The sequence below is a fragment of the Colobus angolensis genome, unplaced genomic scaffold, assembly GCF_000951035.1.
Source record: "Colobus angolensis palliatus isolate OR3802 unplaced genomic scaffold, Cang.pa_1.0 Scaffold11, whole genome shotgun sequence".
NCBI lineage: Eukaryota > Metazoa > Chordata > Mammalia > Primates > Cercopithecidae > Colobus > Colobus angolensis.
Genome location: NW_012112030.1, coordinates 11542371 through 11562090, shown reverse-complemented (window position 1 = coordinate 11562090; position 19720 = coordinate 11542371). Strand labels below are relative to the sequence as shown.

The 19720-nt window shown below is 35.6% G+C and overlaps 1 protein-coding gene across 3 annotated transcripts in view; it reads left to right on the top strand.

Annotated features, from left to right (window-relative positions):
* The window catches only part of EPS8 (epidermal growth factor receptor pathway substrate 8), a 169488-nt gene that overhangs the window by 103829 nt on the left and 45939 nt on the right, over positions 1 to 19720 (top strand). For 2 of the 3 annotated variants that reach the window (XM_011954460.1, XM_011954464.1), the window contains exons 2-8: positions 1460 to 1539; positions 3100 to 3176; positions 13818 to 13885; positions 15246 to 15407; positions 15536 to 15685; positions 18567 to 18649; positions 19199 to 19335. In XM_011954460.1, coding sequence (XP_011809850.1) covers positions 1481 to 1539; positions 3100 to 3176; positions 13818 to 13885; positions 15246 to 15407; positions 15536 to 15685; positions 18567 to 18649; positions 19199 to 19335 — 736 coding nt within the window. In that variant the 5' untranslated portion in view covers positions 1460 to 1480. Of the gene's footprint in view, positions 1 to 165; positions 300 to 1459; positions 1540 to 3099; positions 3177 to 13817; positions 13886 to 15245; positions 15408 to 15535; positions 15686 to 18566; positions 18650 to 19198; positions 19336 to 19720 lie in introns of all 3 variants that reach the window. The other variant, XM_011954473.1, reaches the window with a different exon arrangement.

Below are 19720 nucleotides of genomic sequence, written 5' to 3'. Positions count from 1 at the left end.
AAAAGCAGAAGTCATCAAACAAAAATTCATGCCTTTTGGGGGCCAAGAGTTTATTGAAGAGTCAGGTATTAATTTAAGTAAAGGAAAAGTTATGAATGTGATAAATGCTTTGAAAAATTGTTTATAGTGTGGAGAGTGTCTGATAGTGGGAACTTATCTATTCAGGAAGGTCAGTAAAATCTTCCCCTGAGGACACAGTGATTGAAGTGAGACCTGAAGAATGAGAAATAATTAACTCAAAGTGACCAGATCTTGAATATTATTTCTTTATGTAGGCTTTCTATGCTCTTCCAATCTGAGTTAAGTTCCCTTATTATATGCATCCATGTTATGATGAATGTTCCCTTTGTAATAATATTAATAAGTACAACTGAAAATTTTATATAGGCCTATAGTTGGGACCATGTCTGTTTGGTTCACTTTGGTGGTCCTAATATCACAGGACCTGAAACTTCATAATCAGTATTTGTTCATGCTTTCACCCCCTTGGCCCAGAAAGCTGGGGTGTGTCCTGCCTAATTCACAGTTACTGAGAGGACATAGTAATATAGTATATTTGAAAAGACAAAAGTCAGAAAAATAAGACAGAATCCAGGATAGCTTAGTGACACAAAACCCGGACAGGACCAAATATCTAGGAATGAATAGAAATAAATTGGGTACAGCAATGTTGTCTAGAAGAAAGAAAAGGCCATTCCATTTGGTGATGAGGAAATTTTACTCATTATTTGTCTTGTTTGAAGGAAGTTTGTTCAATCTGTAAAATAGATTTAAAAATAGTTTTTGAGGTTGAACATCTGGTATTGATTTTTAAAGTTATTTTCTTGTGAAAAGTAAAAGAAGCATGTGAATGAAAACTTTCTTGAGAAAAGATATATCCATGTGCGTTTGTGTGTTTGACAAAGCACATGTTGTCAAATGTGTTGTGAAGGAAAGAAGAAATAAGGAAGGGAGGAAAGAAAACCACTTGTAGGCAAAAAGACTGCAAGGTAACTGTTACCTGGTTGTCTGTGAATGATAGGACTCTGGGTGATGCTTTTTGCTTTTGTACTTTTCTGTATTTCTCAACTTTTAAAATTAAATGAGTTTCTATTACTTTTATAATGGAACAGTAAACAAAATAACACCTCATAAAAGTGATAGTTGATTATGAGTTTGGGCAGAAAGTAGAATTATGTCTGTATGCTTTGAGGACTCAGAACTATATTTTAGATTTTTCTTTTGTTCACCTAAATTTGCTTACACTTTTAACCTATTAATTTTAAATGCCACTTGGATCTTTGTTTAAATGTTCATCTATACCTCTGGGGCCTGAGCTCTTTGAGGGTGGGGATCTTTATCTTTGTATTTCTACTATAATTCCTGGCAGCAACACATATTTGTTGAATGAATAAGTTTTTAAACTGAGATGTCTTGACCTTTTTATTGCCTTTAATCTATGTGTCTTCCTTTTTTTTAGAACACATGAGTGAAAGACACAATGAATGGTCATATTTCTAATCATCCCAGTAGTTTTGGAATGTACCCATCTCAGATGAAGTAAGTTGAAAGGTTTATATTTAATATGTTTTGGGGGGATTTGATTTGGTGATTTTAATTGTTTTATATTTTTAGTGAAAAGATTACTTTTATTTTGTTGTGTAGTTCAGTAGTTCATTCCTTATTAATGTGCAATATCTTTGTTACAATACATGTTATCGTTGAAAGTTTACTATGTCTGATCAGAATAAGATGGTAAAGCAAATAGCCTCATGATAATGATATTGATCTCACACTTGGAAGATGTTTCATTCTAGTACTTCATGTATTATTGCTTTTCGTGGATGAATATATAATCTATTTCAAAACTTTGAATTTCTGTGGTGCATTCTGTTATTGTTATTTGTAAAATATTGGCATTTGAGAAGGGTTAAATGTCATTTAGTATAAACTGATCAAATTATTTACCATTGCGTAAAACTAGAAAAGATCAGGCAGACTAACAAAATAATTCCAGTGGGTCCAGGTATAACTTGAAATCATAACCCTGACTTAATCTTATATATTACAATTAATGTTACTGTTTGACATCGGCCATTGTTATATGTCTTTTACTCATCATTTTTTCATAACAGGCAATATTTACTATTTTGAGAGAATATAATAAAATGTAATTCTGAATCATGATGCTGAAAGCCCTCAATTTGCCTTGGCTTCTCCAGTCATTTGTCTATTCTGGAAATGTTACATTAACGGCATCTTTCCACAGACACTGTGCTATTTCTTGAGTCAGTTCCACATACCTTTTCCTCACTTGATTCTCTGCCTGTTTATAGAGCTTCTTTCCATTCATTTAGATTCTGCTTGTATCAATACGGTAGTAAAGTTTTCTTAGATATGTTGATAAAGAGTTAGCCCTTCTTTGATTTTACATGTCATATCTATTAGTTTTACCCAGATATCACATTCTATTATGATTATTTTATGTACTTGTTTTATTGACAGCACCCTGTTTCCCCCTCCCATACTCCTCATTCTTCTAGGTTTGGGGTCTTAAAAAAATGTTTACTGAAAAGATGAATAAAATTCAAATAAAGCACTATTTATTTCACATAGCATGTTAGTAACAAGAGGTTAGCTAGCCTCCTGCATAGCTGGGATTACAGGTGCCTGCCACCATGCCTAGCTAATTTTTTTTCTTGTTTTGTTTTTGAGACAGAGTCTTGCTCTGTCGCAGGCTGGAGTGCAGTGGCACCATCTCGGCTCACTGCAACTTCCACCTCCCGGTTTCAAGCGATTCTTCTGCTTCAGCCTCCCAAGTAGCTGGAACTACAGGCATGTGCCACCACTCCCAGCTAATTTTGTATTTTCAGTAGAGACCAGGCTTCTCCATGTTGGTCAGGTTGGTCACGAACTCCTGACCTCGGGTGATCTACCCACTTCGGCCTCCCAAAGTGCTAGGATTACAGGCGTGAGCCACCGTGCCTGGCCATCATATATGTTCTTTTAAACACATGGTGATTATAGTGCATTGGAATTTTTATTTTCTAGTTGAGCTTCTATTACTTATATTGGACTTTAACCCAACACAATGACCTTTTTTTTTTTAAATTATTACAGTGGCTACGGATCATCACCTACCTTTTCCCAGATGGACAGAGAACATGGTTCAAAAACAAGTGCGAAGGCCCTTTATGGTAGGTTTATTTGATAGGGTATAATTCTGTTTCTAACCACTTTTTACAGATTACATTTTCAAACTCATGGTTTGAACCCACACACTTAATATTGTTTGGAATGAGGCGGTGACAGCTAAATAAGGATTATTTTAAAGAAGAGTTTTTATAAAAACTACCAAAGCTATGAACTCTGCTTTCTATTATACATTTTAGAACTACAGATGAAATGTATTGCAGTGCTTTCAGAAGTCCTGTGCATGGCGCCAATGCCTTAGGTGGCTTTTCCCATTTACTACTTGTAATAATGTTTGTTGGTCTTTGTGACTGATCTAGTTGGTGGTGGGCTGACAGGTGACAGAACTTTTTCCTCATAGCTCTTGAATTTTGGGGGATATTATTACAGTATGTCTAATAGCTATTATATAATTTCTTTATGCACTGCAAAATAATTATGCTTTTTCCCTGATCTTACTCTCAGCACCCTCTCTGGATTGTCTCACATATACATGCTATTTTTTTACACTTCAGATATAAAATGGAAGTCATAAGTTACAAAAAGTCGAGGACTCCTGAAATTTACCACATATGTTTAGGATGGCATGTATTTGTATAGGGTCTGGAAGGCCACTAACAATAAAGAATGAGAATAATACTCTGGTTAATAGCAAAGACTCTGGAACCAGACTTCCTAGGTTCAAATTCAGTTATTTATTATCTGAATGATCTTGGGCAAATTAATTTACCTGTATGTGCCTAATTTTGCTTATCTGTGTAATGGGGGTATCTCACAGGGTTGAAATGAGCGTTAAGTAAGTTAGTTAGTGCATGCAAAATACTTAGAACTGTTCTTGGCAAGCAGAAAACGCTGTATGTGTTTACTATTATTATTGTTGATATTATTGTTATTATGTACTATAAGAACCAACAGCATTTTCTAAATTGTGGAATTCTTTTTTGCATTATCTAGATCTACAACTTCTTGGCTGTTTAAGAATAAACAATTCTAAGGTTTTGTGATGGTTTTTCTACCTATAGTTTTAGTGAATTGGCATTATCACTGAAATCAGACCTTCATAAAATGGATTTAATACCATACATGCCTATGCTTTTTATAGCCTTATTAATGTGATTATTGTTGGTTTCAGTTTATTAAGTATTGTGACATTCTTACCGTGGTCTAATTGCTATGAATTGTAGATCTAGAGAATGTATTCAATAAATATTTTGTCATTAATATGTGTACAGAACAGGACCAAAAATATATGACCCCTGACTTTAAGGGACTTATAGTCTGGAGAATAACTTGAAGATAACAGGAAAAAGATTTTTTTGATAAGAATAAAATATATTCTTTCAGCCTTTCATTTGACGACAGATATTTATTAAGTACAGTATTTATTAAGTATGTTATGCCATGATCTTCATAGTCTTTATTTCTGTGTGCTTTCATTCATTTCAAAGATGACTAAGAGATGGCTGTTGCCTATGTGCCATTTTGGTGCAATAGACTAGTAAACACATTGTTATAATAAAGGGCTAAATGTGCTTAGATGGTAGTGTGTATGAGGCGCAATGGTGAGGGATGGTCAGAAAGGATTTAATAGGGGAATTGAGCCTTGAGCTGAGCTGTGAAAGTTGTATTGTGTTCTTCGGCATTTCAGGGGCCAGAGGATGCTACAGACAGTATGAAACCCTTTTAAGCGGGACTGTCAAGGCTGTGAAGGTGGCCCATATTTGTCTTGTTCACTTCAGGATTCCCTGTGCTTATTGGCATAGTGGCTAATATATAATTTATGCTCAGAAATACTTGCAGAATGAGTGTAATGAATTAATGATATGCAAGCAATTTGGTGTTAACTGGAGAGTGCATGGTGGTGCATTGGGAAATAAGATTGAAAAAATGAACATAGACCACATTGGGAAGATTATACTAAGGAATTTAGGCATTGTTTACAATGAATGAGCAGCCTTTGATGTGTTTTAATCAGGATAGTAATAGGTCAGAGTTGCTCTGGCTCACTCTGGTAGTAATATTGAGGATGAATTTGAAGACTATACATGGAAATAAGTGAATCAGAGATAGAAGTAATATGGCAAATTAGACACCTAATAATAGCCTAAAGACTTTTAATAAGGAGAAAGAGTATTAATGCTCTCACAAATACCACAGATGTAAAATCTAATTTCAGAGAGCTAAGAAAGAAATAAGAATAGAATATAGAACTCACCTGTAAATTTTAATGTTTATATTGTGTTAGAAGCAACTGTATAAAATCTTAGATCCAAGGATTGAAAACTCTTACTTTTATTTTATTTTATTTTATTTTTGGAGACAAAGTCTCGCTTTGTTGCCCAGGCTGGAGTGCATTGGCATGATCTCAGCTCACTGCAACCTCTGCCTCCTGGGTTCAAGCAATTCTCTTGCCTCAGCATCCAGAGTAGCAGGGACTATAGGCCCGTGCCACCACATCTGGCTAATTTTTGTATTTCTAGTAGAGACGGGGTTGCTCACGCCTGTGATCCCAGCACTTTGGGAGGCCAGGGTGGGTGGATTACCTGAGGTCAGGAGTTCAAGACCAGCCTGGAAAATCATTAGCTTTTAAGCAGTAAATTTTATTTCCCTCCTTTTACATATAAAGCAAAGTGAGGCCCCCTTTTCAAGTTAGATGATTATCAAAGTCACATAACTTAGAACTTGATTACAATGTAACAATTTTGTATACTATAATGAAAATGAACAATGTATACGTAAAACGAGATAGAAAGGGGCAAATCCAAGAAGCATTTATAGGGAGGAAATAAGTCTTAGCAATGGATTGGGCTTAGAAGTAAGATGGCTTTAAGTTGCAGATGTGGTTTCTTTCCTCTTTGTTTCTAATACCCACCACTGTCTCTCAACACAACACACAAAGGCATACACACAGTACCTTCCCTCTGAGAGTTCTCAGAAAAAGCCTATGGAATGAATGGACAGATGGATGAATGACAAGGGAGAAATATGTTCATGTTTTGAAGATAGCTTTGCAATAAACAGATTCTAGTTGAAGTTTTTTTTTAGGTAGCTTTGGAAGTGTTTAGCATCCCAGTCTGCATAGTTTTAACTTATGTATAGCGTCTATTGTCACGTGCTAGAAGTATGCATGTTATAACAACATGAAAAAGAGACAGGCTTGAGACCCAGCCACATGGAAAAAGCAGCCCTAAATATTCAGAAGGGAGATGAATCTGAATGATTTGGTGTAAAGGTAAGGAATGCAGCCCCTGAGTTTCACAGCACATAAGCTAATGTGCACACACATGATCCTTTGTCACCAAGAAGAGATTATATGTATCTTCAAAACATGAACATATTTCTCCCTTGTCATTCATCCATCTGTCCATTCATTCCCCAGGCATTTTCTGAGAACTCTCAGAGGGAAGGCACTCTGTGTGTGTTTTGTGCGGTGTGTTGAGAGACAGTGGTGGGTATTACACAAAGAGGAAAGAAACCACATCTGCAACTTAAACAGTGTGTGCTGGCAGTGTCTCTTCTTAACTGGAAATTCAGTAAAGAGATTTGTGATATAGTTTGTTTTCTCACAGTTTATGCATCTTATGTAAAATTTATCCTTTTGCAATTTTAAATGACTTGAAATCATCTTCCAAGAATTAATTTGCCTTCATGAACATCTTTGTAATAGGAGGATACTGTCTTGTGCACTGGAACATGAATCTTCACACTATTTTTTACGCACTGACCACAGTCTAGATACTCTATCTGAAGTTTCATGTAGAGTTTTTCATGAGAACGCTTTCCAGGTCTGACACCATAATGGGCCACCCGGATTGCTTCCACTGAATGTGCTCAGAAAGGCAGCAGGGGTTTTGGAGGCCGGAGGATCTGAATCATGGTACTGCTACCAAATGGCTGCTGTTTTGCACAAATGATTGACCCCAGTTTCCTCATGTATAAAATAAAAACGATAATAACTCTGTGGTAAGTTTATATGAGAAAACAGAAGTAATGACGCCATCATGGAAATGGGGAGTGGTACTGGAGAGTCACTTTCTGTCCTGGGTCCTCAGATTCATCAAGATTCTGAAATTTAATATTTTGATATTACCTCCAAATGTTAGACAATTCATTATAGTGATATTTTGACAGAATCAAGAGGTGACTTTCATTATATATTTTAAAACTTATATTCCATATTCACTCCCTATAATGTTCTAGAAATATTTTTTTTTTTTTTTTTTTTGAGACGGAGTCTCGCTCTGCCGCCCAGGCTGGAGTGCAGTGGCCGGATCTCAGCTCACTGCAAGCTCCGCCTCCCGGGTTTACGCCATTCTCCTGCCTCGGCCTCCCGAGTAGCTGGGACTACAGGCGTCCACCACGTCACCCGGCTAGTTTTTTTTTTTGTATTTTTTAGTAGAGACGGGGTTTCACCGTGTTAGCCAGGATGGTCTCGATCTCCTGACCTCGTGATCTGCCCGTCTCGGCCTCCCAAAGTGCTGGGATTACAGGCTTGAGCCACCGCGCCCGGCCTAGAAATATTTTTTATAAGTGGTATAAATGTATTGTGAACTATGCTTGTATATGACAATAAATTTGCTTATTTGAATACATATTAATATATTCAAGGAAAATAGTGAAAATATGTGGCAATTTTAATAACTCAATTTTGAAATTTTTAAATTATCATACAAGAAATTTTCAAGCCAGCATATGAAAGACTCTGTATCGTTATCGTCCCTGACACCATACCACTTACTTGGGAAGATAAATATTAATTTCTCTCTCCTCCAGTTATCTCATAACAGTAACATTTTATTTAGCTACTGTTATCAGAATACTGGAAATTTTATAATTTTTTCCAGCTAGACTGTCTGTCAAAGCCTTTAAGCACTAAAATTTAAAATTGTTCTTAAAGGAAATACCTGTAAAGTATATTAAATACTCCCTTCCCTTGAGTCTGGCAGCAGTTGGTGCCAGATCTTCTTGGTACATGATCTTCTTGGTGACAAAGGATCATGTGTGTGCACATTAGCTTATGCGCTGTGAAACTCAGGGGCTGCATTCCTTACCTTTACACCAAATCATTCAGATTCATCTCCCTTTTGAATATTTAGGGCTGCTTTTTCCATGTGGCTGGGTCTCAAGCCTGTCCCTTTTCCATGTTGTTACAACATGTGAGCTTCTAGCATGGCTTCTGTTATCTATGGTCTGGGAAACTACATAAAAAACGTTCTTAGTGAATAGGTTCTAAGTGGGGACTTGAGAGTCTTTTTTTTTTTTTTTTTTTTTTAGACGGAGTCTTGATCTGTGGCCCAGGTTGGAGAGCAGTGACGCGATCTCAGCTCACTGCAAGCTCCGCCTCCCGGGTTCATGCCATTCTCCTGCCTCAGCCTCCTGAGTAGCTGGGACTACAGGTGCGGCCACCTCGCCCGGCTAATTTTTTGTATTTTTAGTAGAGACAGGGTTTCTCCGTGTTAGCCAGGATGGTCTCGATCTCCTGACCTCGTGATCCGCCTGCCTCCGTCTTCCAAAGTGCTGGGATTATAGGCCTGAGCCACCGCGCCCGGCTGAGAGAGTCTTTTCCACTAGAGTCTGTATGTTAAAATATGCACGTGTTAATGTATAGACATGGTGACATCTCTAACAAACACTCAGAGGACTTCATTTATTTAAGTGTGGGTATTATGCTATGTTCCAAATAGCTGGACTTTCTAGAACGGTAACTTCTCTTTAAATTAGATATTGCTTAATTTGGAATGTGATCATTTCATGAATTACCAACTGCTTAAAGCCATTCTGTCTCTAGAAAACTCATTTCATTGAATTACCAATTAGTGATATTTTGTTGTCATTACCAACACCTACAGTTAACTTTGAGATTTTATTATTGGGAGGACAAATAATATTGGGTCAGTATGATAGAAAGGTACTCTTTTAAGTGTCATTTTATTTTTATTTTTTTTTTTGAGGTAGGGTCTCGCTCTGTTACCCAGGCTAGAGTGCCATGGCACAATTTCAGCTGACTGCAATCTCCACATCCTAGTTCAAGTAATTCTCCTGCCTCAGCCTCCTGAGTAGCTGAAATTATAGGCATGTGCCACCACACCTGGCTAATTTTGGTATTTTTAGCAGAGACAGCCTTTTGCCATGTTGGCCAGGCTGGTCTTGAACTCCTGACCTCAAGTGATCTGCCTACCTGGGCCTCCCAAGTACTGGGATTACAGGTGTGAGCCACCACGCCTGGCCTTAAGTCTTATTTTAACCTTAAGTTTAAACTGCTTTGTGATGTTAACAAGTAGGAAAATATATTTGTGTTTTTCCATCTTTGTTTTTTCTTCTCAAGGAGGTGTTGGTAAGAATTGAGTATAAGTAACCTATAAACTGCATGGTGAATTTCTGTATAATTGGGTTTACTATAAACTTCAGTTCTACACAGTGCTTGATTCAACTCTCTTGTAGCAGTGTTCCTGAATTTTTCTTAACACATATCCATTCCATATGTTGTCCTTTTCATACCTAGCTTTCTTTCTCTTCATGTGTCTATCTCCTGATCTTGGTTTAGAGCTAGTCTCTCTGTTTAATTGTTATAATTAAAGCCCAAACAATTTCTTACATATTCAAGTAGCACTTAAGAGTGAAAATCTGTTTCTCTTTTGCCCATCCTTATTATTTACGGTATGTATTTTACTTAGAGAAAACATTGAAATCTTTTTTTTTTTTACAGAACAAAAAATTTTTTTTTGAAATTCTTAACATGTAAATGGCTTCTAATTCATTAAATAGTATCAGGAAATTGAGCTAAATGTTTGAGTAAAAAATTCAGCTTGATAGAACGTGGCAGAGCAATTGACTCAAAAAGACAGTTTGGCAGTTTTCCCAACTTAGCTGAAAATTTTAAAACTCCTTTTTTACTTCACGGAATAAGCCATTTTAATAATTTGTTGAACAGGCCAATAAAATTACTTCTTAAATAATCTAGTTTTAAAGAAATGATTTTGTTTATTTTTCATAATGATATCTTGGTTCAGATACTCATTCGCCAAACTGTGATTGTAGTTGCCTGATATTGAGAGCTTGTAATTATCACTCAGTGCTCATCACTGATCCCATTAAGCGCCTCTCCTCTACGGAATAAATATACGTAGATACTAAGATACTGGGAAAGGAATTCTCCTTTACTGTGGTTGAAAGTTTTCGTAAGTATAAAGTAATATGAGTTCTAGCCCATTGTTTTATTTAGAGAGAGGAGTACTCAGCAGCTGCTTTTATGTTACTTTTTTCTTGTTAGTGGCCAAATCCTTACTCTCTAAGGAACATTTTTGTTTTCAGAGAAAGAGAACAAGAATTCTAAATAGCTGTATCTCTGAATATTAGCCGTTTCAAATGTTATATTATGCGTAAACAGCAATGCAGGTGAAAGGGAATTAAGTATAAATACCAAGACCTGGATGGTTTTTATTCTTGTAGTTCAACTAGTTAACAAATTAAATGAAACCTAAATTTAGTATTTCTGATCTGGGAGTTGAATATCAGTTTTTGCAATAGTGTATAATACAATTGTATGTAAAGAGTTTTCATCACTGGTTACTGAATTCATGTAATTCTGTCTGTTTGGAGTTGTACATTCTGGACCGTAACATAAAAGCTAATAGGCAAAATAGTGAAACACAACCAGTGGTTCTATAGGCAAGTAAGTTTCATCCTACCTCTAATTGATTCTGAGAGGGAAAGAGAGGCAGGGGCCGGAATAGGAGGGGAAATAGACTTAGTCTTATGTTGGGAGTTGAGCAGCTTGTACTACTAGAAAGCTAAAACCCTACTGCTGTATTTATTCATGTATTTATTATTTAATATACCATTTGACCATATTTACATTCTTAATTTGGAAAGGAAAATGTTCTGCTTAAAGAGATAGTATATAGTAGATGAGTTGCACACTGTTTTATCAAGTTCATTCTAACATGCAGCCAAGGATGAGAACCACTGTTAGCAACAGTGGTGAATTTCATTAAAGGATTCATCTTGAGTAGTGTCGAGAGATTTTAGTTAGGCTTTTTATACTGTTTTAAGGCTTTGGTGAGATTTCTAGCTTAGGAGCCTAATTACTATTTATACCAGTTCTTGTGAATATATATGATTCTCATAAAAAAGAAATGTATTATAATTGCCTTTTAGGAAATATCTTTCAAAATTGCCTATTAAAATGTTAATATTAACCTTTATTTATGGATTGACTTAAAAATCACTGGAACTACTAATTTATTTATAAATCCATTTTATGGCATTTATACATTTTTAGGATCTTTAAAAGGTAGTTTCTTATACAACTTATTTATTGTACAATATAGGAGAGAAGGCAGCTTAGGAATTCCTAAAGTGGGTTCTTAATTTGGAATATTAGAAATGACACCATATCTTCTAGGCAATCAGAGGGATCAGTAATGTCACACTGTTTAAAAATGCTATCAGATAGTTTTTCTTTTCATTTCTGTAAATTATGTTTCTGTGGGATTGGGAAACTATATGTTAGGAAATCGGGAGGTCGGGGATAAATTATTAATACTTCATAATGAGAATATCTAAATAGAAACACAGTGTTTCAGATCTTCAGCTGTTGTATTTGCCAGTAAATTACCCAAAAGACAAGCATTTGAACATCCAGGAGTTCCCGTGACTAGGTGTCACGGCAACCACTGCCATTTCTTTTACTGTCCTAAGGTCAGATCAAAGCAAGCAGAGCTCTCCTGCTCTGAATCTGTCATGGACAGTTGTGTTAGAATATGGTGAACTAGTGACTCTGAAACAGTGATTGTTTCTAGATGTGGTTTTGTGAAATATATTCCTGAATTATATATTGTATTACAAGAGTCGTAACGGCTGTCGCAAGGACAATTAGCCATGTGTTAATATCTCACACTGATTAATCCGCAACACCTAATCAGAAAAATCATGGTCGTTCACTTTTTAAAAATATATGGAATACAGACATATAAGTGAAAGTTTATGTTTTGTTATGTTGGGAGAGAAAATTTTAGGTGAAACCAGATCTTTCTTTTTGATGCCATTATTTTGGTAGGACCAGATGGATCATACTTCCTCAGGTCATCATCCAAACAAAAAAAGAAAGGTAGCAGAGAGTGAATTTTGTAGTGCTTCTGTTTTTATTAAGTACTTTTAATGCTGCAAAAGCAAAAATGGAATGTATTGGAGTATCAGAGTAATATTGATACAAGGATATGGAGATTTTAATCTAAATTGTACAAGTAAATATAAATGAAAAGTTACTTTCATATGTGTTGTAAAACGAAAATTTATTAAGTTTTCTTAAAATTCTGTGTTAACATTCTGAGTCTGCATATGTACATATGCACTTTATATTTTTGTACTTGCTCAGCTTTTATGTTCAGCAGAACTTTCCAAACAACTTCTCTGTTATAGAATAACTATATTAACTAAAATAAATAGGTTTACATTTACAAAGAAAACAGGTTGTTGGGGAAGCTAAGGCATATCTATATGTCAGAATGTTAAATCCTTAAAGGCCTTTAGGTTTGACCTTGTTTAACCCTTTTATTTTACAGTAAGGGTGCTGAGGCCCGGGGTATTAAGTGTCCTGCCCAAATTTGGTTTCCTACTTAGTGACACAGCTGAAGCTGGAAGAACAAATCTGACAGCTCCCTCTCAAAGTTATTTTTCATCATAGCATTCTGTTTAGAAGAAACAGGGCAACTCTGAATTTACAAATAAGCAAGTTGCTTGATTAGAAAGTAACAAATAGTGCTCACTTTGGCAGCACATATACTAAAATTGGAATGATACAGAGATTAGCGTGGCCTCTGTGCAGGGATGGCATGCAAATTCATGAAGTGTTCCCTATTTTAAAAAATAATACAAAATTTAAAAAGACAGTAACAAATGCCAAATATTGCCAGCATACATTTTATATTTTAATGTTATTTTTTGGTTTTGCAGCATTTCAGAAAAGAAAATTAAAGGTTTCTTTTTGCTTTTCAAGTAGTTTGGTGCAATAACTTTCTACCTGACTTTCTCATTTTTCCTATCAGCTTGTATTTATGATTCTAAGTATCACATTTGTGTGTTCTGTAGATGTGTGAAAACTGTTAATATTTAATGGCAAGCCGTGTGATTGAATCATGTTTTAAATCTCCTCTAACACTATCCCAGTTTGGATACTGCAAAAGGAGTTGTTCCTTGTAGTGTCTATTATTTTAATAATGTAGTCTAACTCATATAATACAGTATCTATGACAATATTTGCAATTATGTTTTGATATCAGTGCAGTAACAGATGAAATTTATAAGCCAGTTGTAATTGATTTGTCAAAACAGTAGGTCCCTGACTGATTAAAAAAACCTTTAGAGGAAATAACTTTTTTTCTTATAATATTTATAATCTTGTTAACCTTTGGAATTCTAAAAACATATAGTGGATCAAATTGTTCTTGCCTATTATTTAGACGTTCTTGTGGTTTTTAGATTTACTGCGAATAATGAGTGTTTTCAGATACACCACACAATGGCAACTTGTCAGCTACTGTATTTATACGTGAGATAGACTAGTTTTAGAGATAACCACATGATACCAATATATGAACTTCAGCTTAGTAGGCGACAAATCATGGCTTTTTCAATTTCTCTTTCAGAACAAAGGAAGAATTATGCACGGGACAGTGTCAGCAGTGTGTCAGATGTATCTCAATACCGTGTTGAAGTAAGATGCTTTGGCATTTACTAGTATTTAGAGTGACACTTGAGGAACATAAATGTTGGAAGTTAAATCAGAATTCGGTTTTATTTCATTCTTATGATGTATTTTAAGTTGCACTGACCTTTTTGTTTAGGTTTTTTAAAACAGATGTTACATGTAAAGTATCTTGTTAGTCTGTGGTCTATTTTCATAAAGAATGATTTAAAATCATAACGACCACTCATTTATCATTGCCAGTCTTATTTCATTTATTTATTTATTTATTTTGAGACGGAGCCTCGCTCTGTCACCCAGGCTGGAGTGCAGTGGCCGGATCTCAGCTCACTGCAAGCTCCGCCTCCCGGGTTCACGCCGTTCTCCTGCCTCAGCCTCCCGAAGAGCTGGGACTACAGGCGCCCGCCACCTCGCTCGGCTAGTTTTTTTTTGTATTTTTTAGTAGAGATGGGGTTTCACCGTGTTAGCCAGGATGGTCTCCATCTCCTGACCTCGTGATCCACCCGTCTTGGCCTCCCAAAGTGCTGGGATTACAGGCTTGAGCCACCGCGCCCGGCCCTTATTTCATTTACAAAAGGATAATGGCTTCTACTTTGTACTGTAGAATCTTCTTGAAATTAAGCCTTTGACAGTTTCAGTGAGCAGTTTAGTTTCTAGTTTAACTAAAGTTATTACTAGTTCTAGTTAAATAAGGGTTCTTTTTAAGTTTTTGCTCTCTTTTAAGATATTTGCTCTTGGTTGGAATTTATCTAGATGACCTCTGCTTATAATAGAAAATATTTAAGCAGAGAAGTAATTTTTAAATTGCTCTTATTTTCAGTTTTCTACCTATCTCAAGCATGCTTAATCAAATTTAAACAGTTTTGTTTCAGTAAGTGGTTTTAGTGGATTGAATAGTTTGACAGCTCCTGTAGACTAGAATTGTGCTGTTGCTACAATCAGTGTCCATAGTTTTAAAGCTCCCATACAGATAGCCTGCTGTTTAAATGCTGCTAGGTTCAGCATTTAAATAACCATAATAGAGTATAAAATAGTGAAAAGTATACTTAAAGAGAATATTATTTAAGCTGTTAAGAAGTTGTTTTAATATCATGTTTATGTAGTTCAACATGGCTCAGTATGAAACAAGATTTAGGTATCTTATGAGTCAAAACACCATTTCTTCTATTCAAAAAACCCCAAAAAACCTTGCTTGGCTTTATTCTCTCGTTAAAATAGTCATGAAGTTTTAAGAGCACTTTATGTTTGTCGTTCTCTGCTAGCTGACCTCAGGTTAATTTGATTTTCTTTTGGAAAATGTATTGGAAATGTAAGAGGTTGTATGTATTTGTATCTGTTATAAATCTTTTTCCTTTTTGCCAATCGTAAGCACTTGACTACATTTATCCTGGATCGGAAAGATGCTATGATCACTGTTGATGATGGAATAAGGAAGTTGAAATTGCTTGATGCCAAGGGCAAAGTGTGGACTCAAGATATGATTCTTCAAGTGGATGACAGAGCTGTGAGCCTGATTGATTTAGAATCAAAGGCAAGTGTGTAAAATTTGTACTATTTTATTTTCAAGAAAACACCACAAATATTAATGTTTACAGTCATTTCAGATTGTTTGAAAATGGGTGGAAGTTTGACAAAATAAAATGTTTATTTTATTTATAGAATGAACTGGAGAATTTTCCTTTAAACACAATCCAGCACTGCCAAGCTGTGATGCATTCATGCAGCTATGATTCAGTGCTTGCCCTGGTGTGCAAAGAGCCAACCCAGAACAAGCCAGATCTTCATCTTTTCCAGTGTGATGAGGTTAAGGTAAGAGAATGGTGAAATTTTTGTTTCCTCTTTAAGCAGATGTTCTGGCAGCTTTTGAATTACCTATTTTGATAATTATTAGGTACTAGTAATTATTAGGTACTAGATTTTTAGTTTCTGAGAATCTTGTAAGGAAAACAAATACCTTAGTATCTTCCTTAGGATTTCCATGGCAGGTAGATAAAGAAATTAGGGTGATGTTAATAAAATCAGGGGTAGGCAGAGTAGCTCACACTTGTAATCCCAGTGCTTTGGGAGGCCGAGGCTGTAAGATGGCTTGAGGCCAGGAGTTCAAGCCCAGCCTTGACAACATGGCAAGACCCAGTCTCTACTGAAAAGGTTTAAAAAATTAGCCAGGTGTGGTTGTACACACTTGTAGTCTCAGCTACTCGGGTGGCTGAGGGAGGAAAATCTCTTGAGCCAGGAGTTGGAGATTACAGGGAGCTATAATCACCCCTCTGCACTCCAGCCTGGGCAACAGAGTGAAATTGTGTCTCTTAAAAATAAGAGGCATTCTGTTTGTTTTTTTTTTTTAAAGGGTAGATAATATATTAAATTCACATCAAATGCCTTAAACTTATAATTAAAAATTGATTGTTCAGAAATCATGCTTTGTGGACAGTAAATAATCATGTAATTCTAATTTATTCTGCACTAATGACATAGCATGGATTACTGCAATGAAGTACTTAGACATTTCCCACGATATTGATTTAAAGTTCACCATTTAATTATGTGACTCAAATCATTGCTCAGGATTTGTAATTCCCAAATGATATGTGAAAATAGATGAGCCAGTAATAACAGGATGTGTCCAGAAAGTTTCTATTTCAAAGTACAGTGTAATTTCAAATGATTATAATTTGTGATGCTTTATTGGACCTTAGAAGTTATCTTCAACCTTGAATGTGTTTATTTCCTGAGTTGTTTTCTTTAAAAGAGAAATCATTTTGTGTTAATTGGTACTTTGCTAAAGCAGTGATTTAACATTTTGATGATATATTATAAAATATCCATGTAATTTTATTTTATAAAGAACTTTTAGGAGATTAGCACAGTCACTTGATCTGTTCTGTATTTTTTGACATTTAAAAATGATAGATAAAGTAAAATTGACTGTAAACTGTATTTTATAATTTTCTTCTAATTTCAATTTATGTCATAGATGACTTTCTAAAAACCTTCTAAAAGAACTGACATTTAGGTAATTTGTGTAAGTGATACTCATCAGATTTTTGTATAGTGCCTTTTGAAAGTCATAGTATATTATAATTTTTGTAAGGTTAGATATATTCAATAAATATTAAAGGGAACATTTTGCTTTAAAAATATAGTGAAATTTAATTCAAACATTTTATAAACCAGAGGCCTAAGTTAAAAAACATTTCAGATTTGGTGTTTGTATCTGTACTCTAAAAAGTCCCCCGAGCTAAAAGTTACTACGCCATAAAGTTTCTGGATTTTAAGTTTGAGAACAAAAGGTTTGCTTTATTTGATATGGAATGGTAATGATAATGGCTTCAAAATGTATTTACTGAATATAGTTCTGTCCTAACTCCAAAAGCTCACATACCACCAGGCACTATATGCATTTACTCATTGGTTTCATACTCTGCACATGAGACGTTTTTCACTTGGCTGGTTAAAAATATAAACGCAATGAAAAATGCAGTTTCTTTTATATGGCTCATTGTGCAATATTGTTTTTTATTTTTAAAGTTTCTTTATTATAGGACTTCATGCAATGCTCCTGCCCACCTTTGCAGCAAAATTTTTCTTAGAAATATAATAGCCCCAGTATAAGAAGTTGACGATTCCTAGGCATCTTCAGTTTTTGTTTGGGGTTTTTTTTTAAAAAAATTATTTTTAATTAACTGTCTTTTCATCTTCAGTTTTAGTATCTTATGTAACAGAAAGCCTTTGACAGGATGTTTGTAATGTCTTATTGAAACCTAATGCTCGTAGGAAGTCAGCCTGGACTGGGATGCATTGGCACTCTCATTTAACGAGCAACGTGACCTTGGCCAGGCCCTTTCCTACAAGTACTCCTCAGTTTTATTAATTAGAAGGAACCGATGAGATGCTCTTTTAAATATCCCATCATTTCCAAAATTTATGATTATCGATGCTTACTGTAAAAGAAATACAAGCGTACATGTTTGAGAAAACATTACGTAGAACAAGGAGGCACAAACATAGGTGGTGCATCTCATCAACATTCTAACATAGGGTGATAATCACTGGCTCTAAACAAACTTTGCAACCAAACAAAAACTTCTTATCTGTGAATCTCACATTGATCCCCAAGAAATATCTAACTGAATGTTCTTATTGGAAAAGTTAATTGTTTGTAGAAAGTTAACTTTTACCTGAAGTGACCAAATAAAGTGGTTACCCAAAGGGTACAACCTAGTGTTAGAGTTTATCTCATGGGTATAGTGGATTTGCCTTAAACCCAAATATTTGTTTTGCTCAGTTAATAGGTATCCAGTGGATCCTGAGGATGAGAAAGGGAAGGAACTCTGTTTGTTCTATGTGTGGGAATTTCTAACCCCTTAATTTCTTCCCAATTAGAGATTTTTACTCAGTTTCATTTTTAGCGTATGTATATCCTTTCTTTGCCTTCTTCATTGCCTTTATTCAAGGATAGTTTCCCTTTAAGATAATCTTTAACATTTCTTCAGTTTTTAAAATCTTACCATTATATAGTTCACCATTATAAAAACCACAAGAGTCATGTTTCGCAACATTTTTATAAAAAGACTTTTTACATCAAGATACTTACTGATTCAGACAAGGAACAATCCTTTTCCTGTTTTAAACTACATATCAAGACTCAGAAAAATCTATCAACTTTCAGGTAACTTGTATCTCCTTGCAGGCAAACCTAATTAGTGAAGATATTGAAAGTGCAATCAGTGACAGTAAAGGAGGGAAACAGAAGAGGCGGCCTGATGCCCTGAGGTAAAAACATTAAAAGAAATCAAGGGGTGGAATTGATTTGTTTCTAAGGCTTTTTTCCCCCAAAGAGTTAGAAGAATTATTTTCCATGGAAGTATATTATTATATTGTATAGATCATCATCTGTAGTCTCAACACATTTGTTCTCCCAAGTTTGTCAGTGCGTTTGCTCCTTTGCTCTCCGTATTTTTGGTCTTTCTCTGATATGGCTTCACTTGGGTTGGAAGTCACAGAGTCATGAAAGATGAGTGGCATTTGAAGAGAAGGTATCCTAGGGAAATAAAAGCTAGACAGTAGGATTATAATTGTTCCATGGCCCTTCCAAATCACATGAGACTCAGAAAGTAAATCAACCTAGTTTTCAGCTGACTGTTAATTTTTTTTATTTCATATGCATTCATAAATATGCATCATATGGAATGCTTAGGAAATCCTTATTGCCCCTTGACATAGTTGTTTCTGAATTTTAATAACTAGTACCACAAGTTGAGTTAATTGATATGTTATAGAAATAGAGATGGTAAAAATTCTCTTTGTTTTCATCTTTTTGAGGATGATTTCCAACGCAGACCCTGGTATACCGCCTCCACCCAGAGCTCCTGCCCCTGCGCCCCCTGGGACTGTCACCCAGGTGGATGTTAGAAGTCGAGTGGCAGCCTGGTCTGCATGGGCAGCTGACCAAGGGGACTGTGAGTCTTCCTAGAATTAATACTTATTGAACACTTACTTTGGGTTGGGGCATAGGTCTTGCTTTCAAATTCTGATGCTGATTTCAGAACTGAAGCTTGAGGTTGCTTTTAAAAAAATCAAATCTGGCTGGGCTCAGTGTCTCATGCCTGTAATCCCAGCACTTTGGGAGGCTGTGAGGCGAGCGGATCACCTGAGGCCAAGAGTTCGAAATCAGCCTGACCAATATGATGAAACCCTGTCTGTACTAAAAATACTAAAATTAGGTGGGCGTGGTGGCATGCACCTGTAATCCCAGCTACTAGGATGGCTGAGACAGGAGAATCCCTTAAATCCGGGAGGTGGAGGTTGCAGTGAGCTGAGATCACGCCATTGCACTCCAGCCTG